The sequence below is a fragment of the Haliaeetus leucocephalus genome, unplaced genomic scaffold, assembly GCF_000737465.1.
Source record: "Haliaeetus leucocephalus isolate CR32 unplaced genomic scaffold, Haliaeetus_leucocephalus-4.0 Scaffold162, whole genome shotgun sequence".
In the NCBI taxonomy this organism is placed as follows: domain Eukaryota; kingdom Metazoa; phylum Chordata; class Aves; order Accipitriformes; family Accipitridae; genus Haliaeetus; species Haliaeetus leucocephalus.
The window spans coordinates 864,778-865,323 of record NW_010972598.1 but is presented as its reverse complement, the minus strand read 5'-3'; the positions used below and the strand labels follow the sequence as shown (position 1 = coordinate 865,323).

Below are 546 nucleotides of genomic sequence, written 5' to 3'. Positions count from 1 at the left end.
GGCTCCGGGCGCCCGCGGGGGCGGGCGAGGCGCGGGGGCCGCCGCGGGCGCGGAGCGTCCGAGCGAAACTTGCCGGCGCCGCCGGGCCTCCCTGCCTGACCCGCTGCTCCTTCTCCCGCTCCAGGTGACCGACCCCTGCTCCCCCACCAAGCCCGCCGCCCCCTTCTCCCCCGAGAGCTGGTACCGGAAGGCGTACGAGGAGTCCCGGGCGGGGAGTCGCCCGGCGCCGGAGGGAGCCGGCTCTGCCCTGGGCTCCTCCGGCACCCCGTCCCCCGGCTCCGGCACCTCCTCGCCGGGCTCCTTCACCGGCTCGCCGGGACCCGCCTCGCCCGGCATCGGCACCAGCTCCCCCGGCTCGCTGGGCGGCTCGCCGGGCTTCGGCACCGGCTCGCCGGGCTCCGGCAGCGGCGGCGGCTCCTCGCCGGGCTCCGACCGCGGCGTCTGGTGCGAGCACTGCAACGCCCGCCTGGCGGAGCTGAAGAGGCAGGCGCTGAAGCTCCTCATCCCCGGGCCCGTCAGCAGCAAGGTGAGACGGGGCTGGGGCGG

The 546-nt window shown here is 78.9% G+C and overlaps 1 protein-coding gene across 1 annotated transcript in view; it reads left to right on the top strand.

Moving 5' to 3' along the window:
• Positions 1-546, top strand: part of KIF26B (kinesin family member 26B) — a 309,916-nt gene that overhangs the window by 191 nt on the left and 309,179 nt on the right. The window contains exon 2 of the mRNA XM_010562587.1: positions 125-526. Within this exon, the coding sequence (XP_010560889.1) occupies positions 125-526 (402 nt within the window). The remainder of the gene's footprint in view (positions 1-124; positions 527-546) is intronic.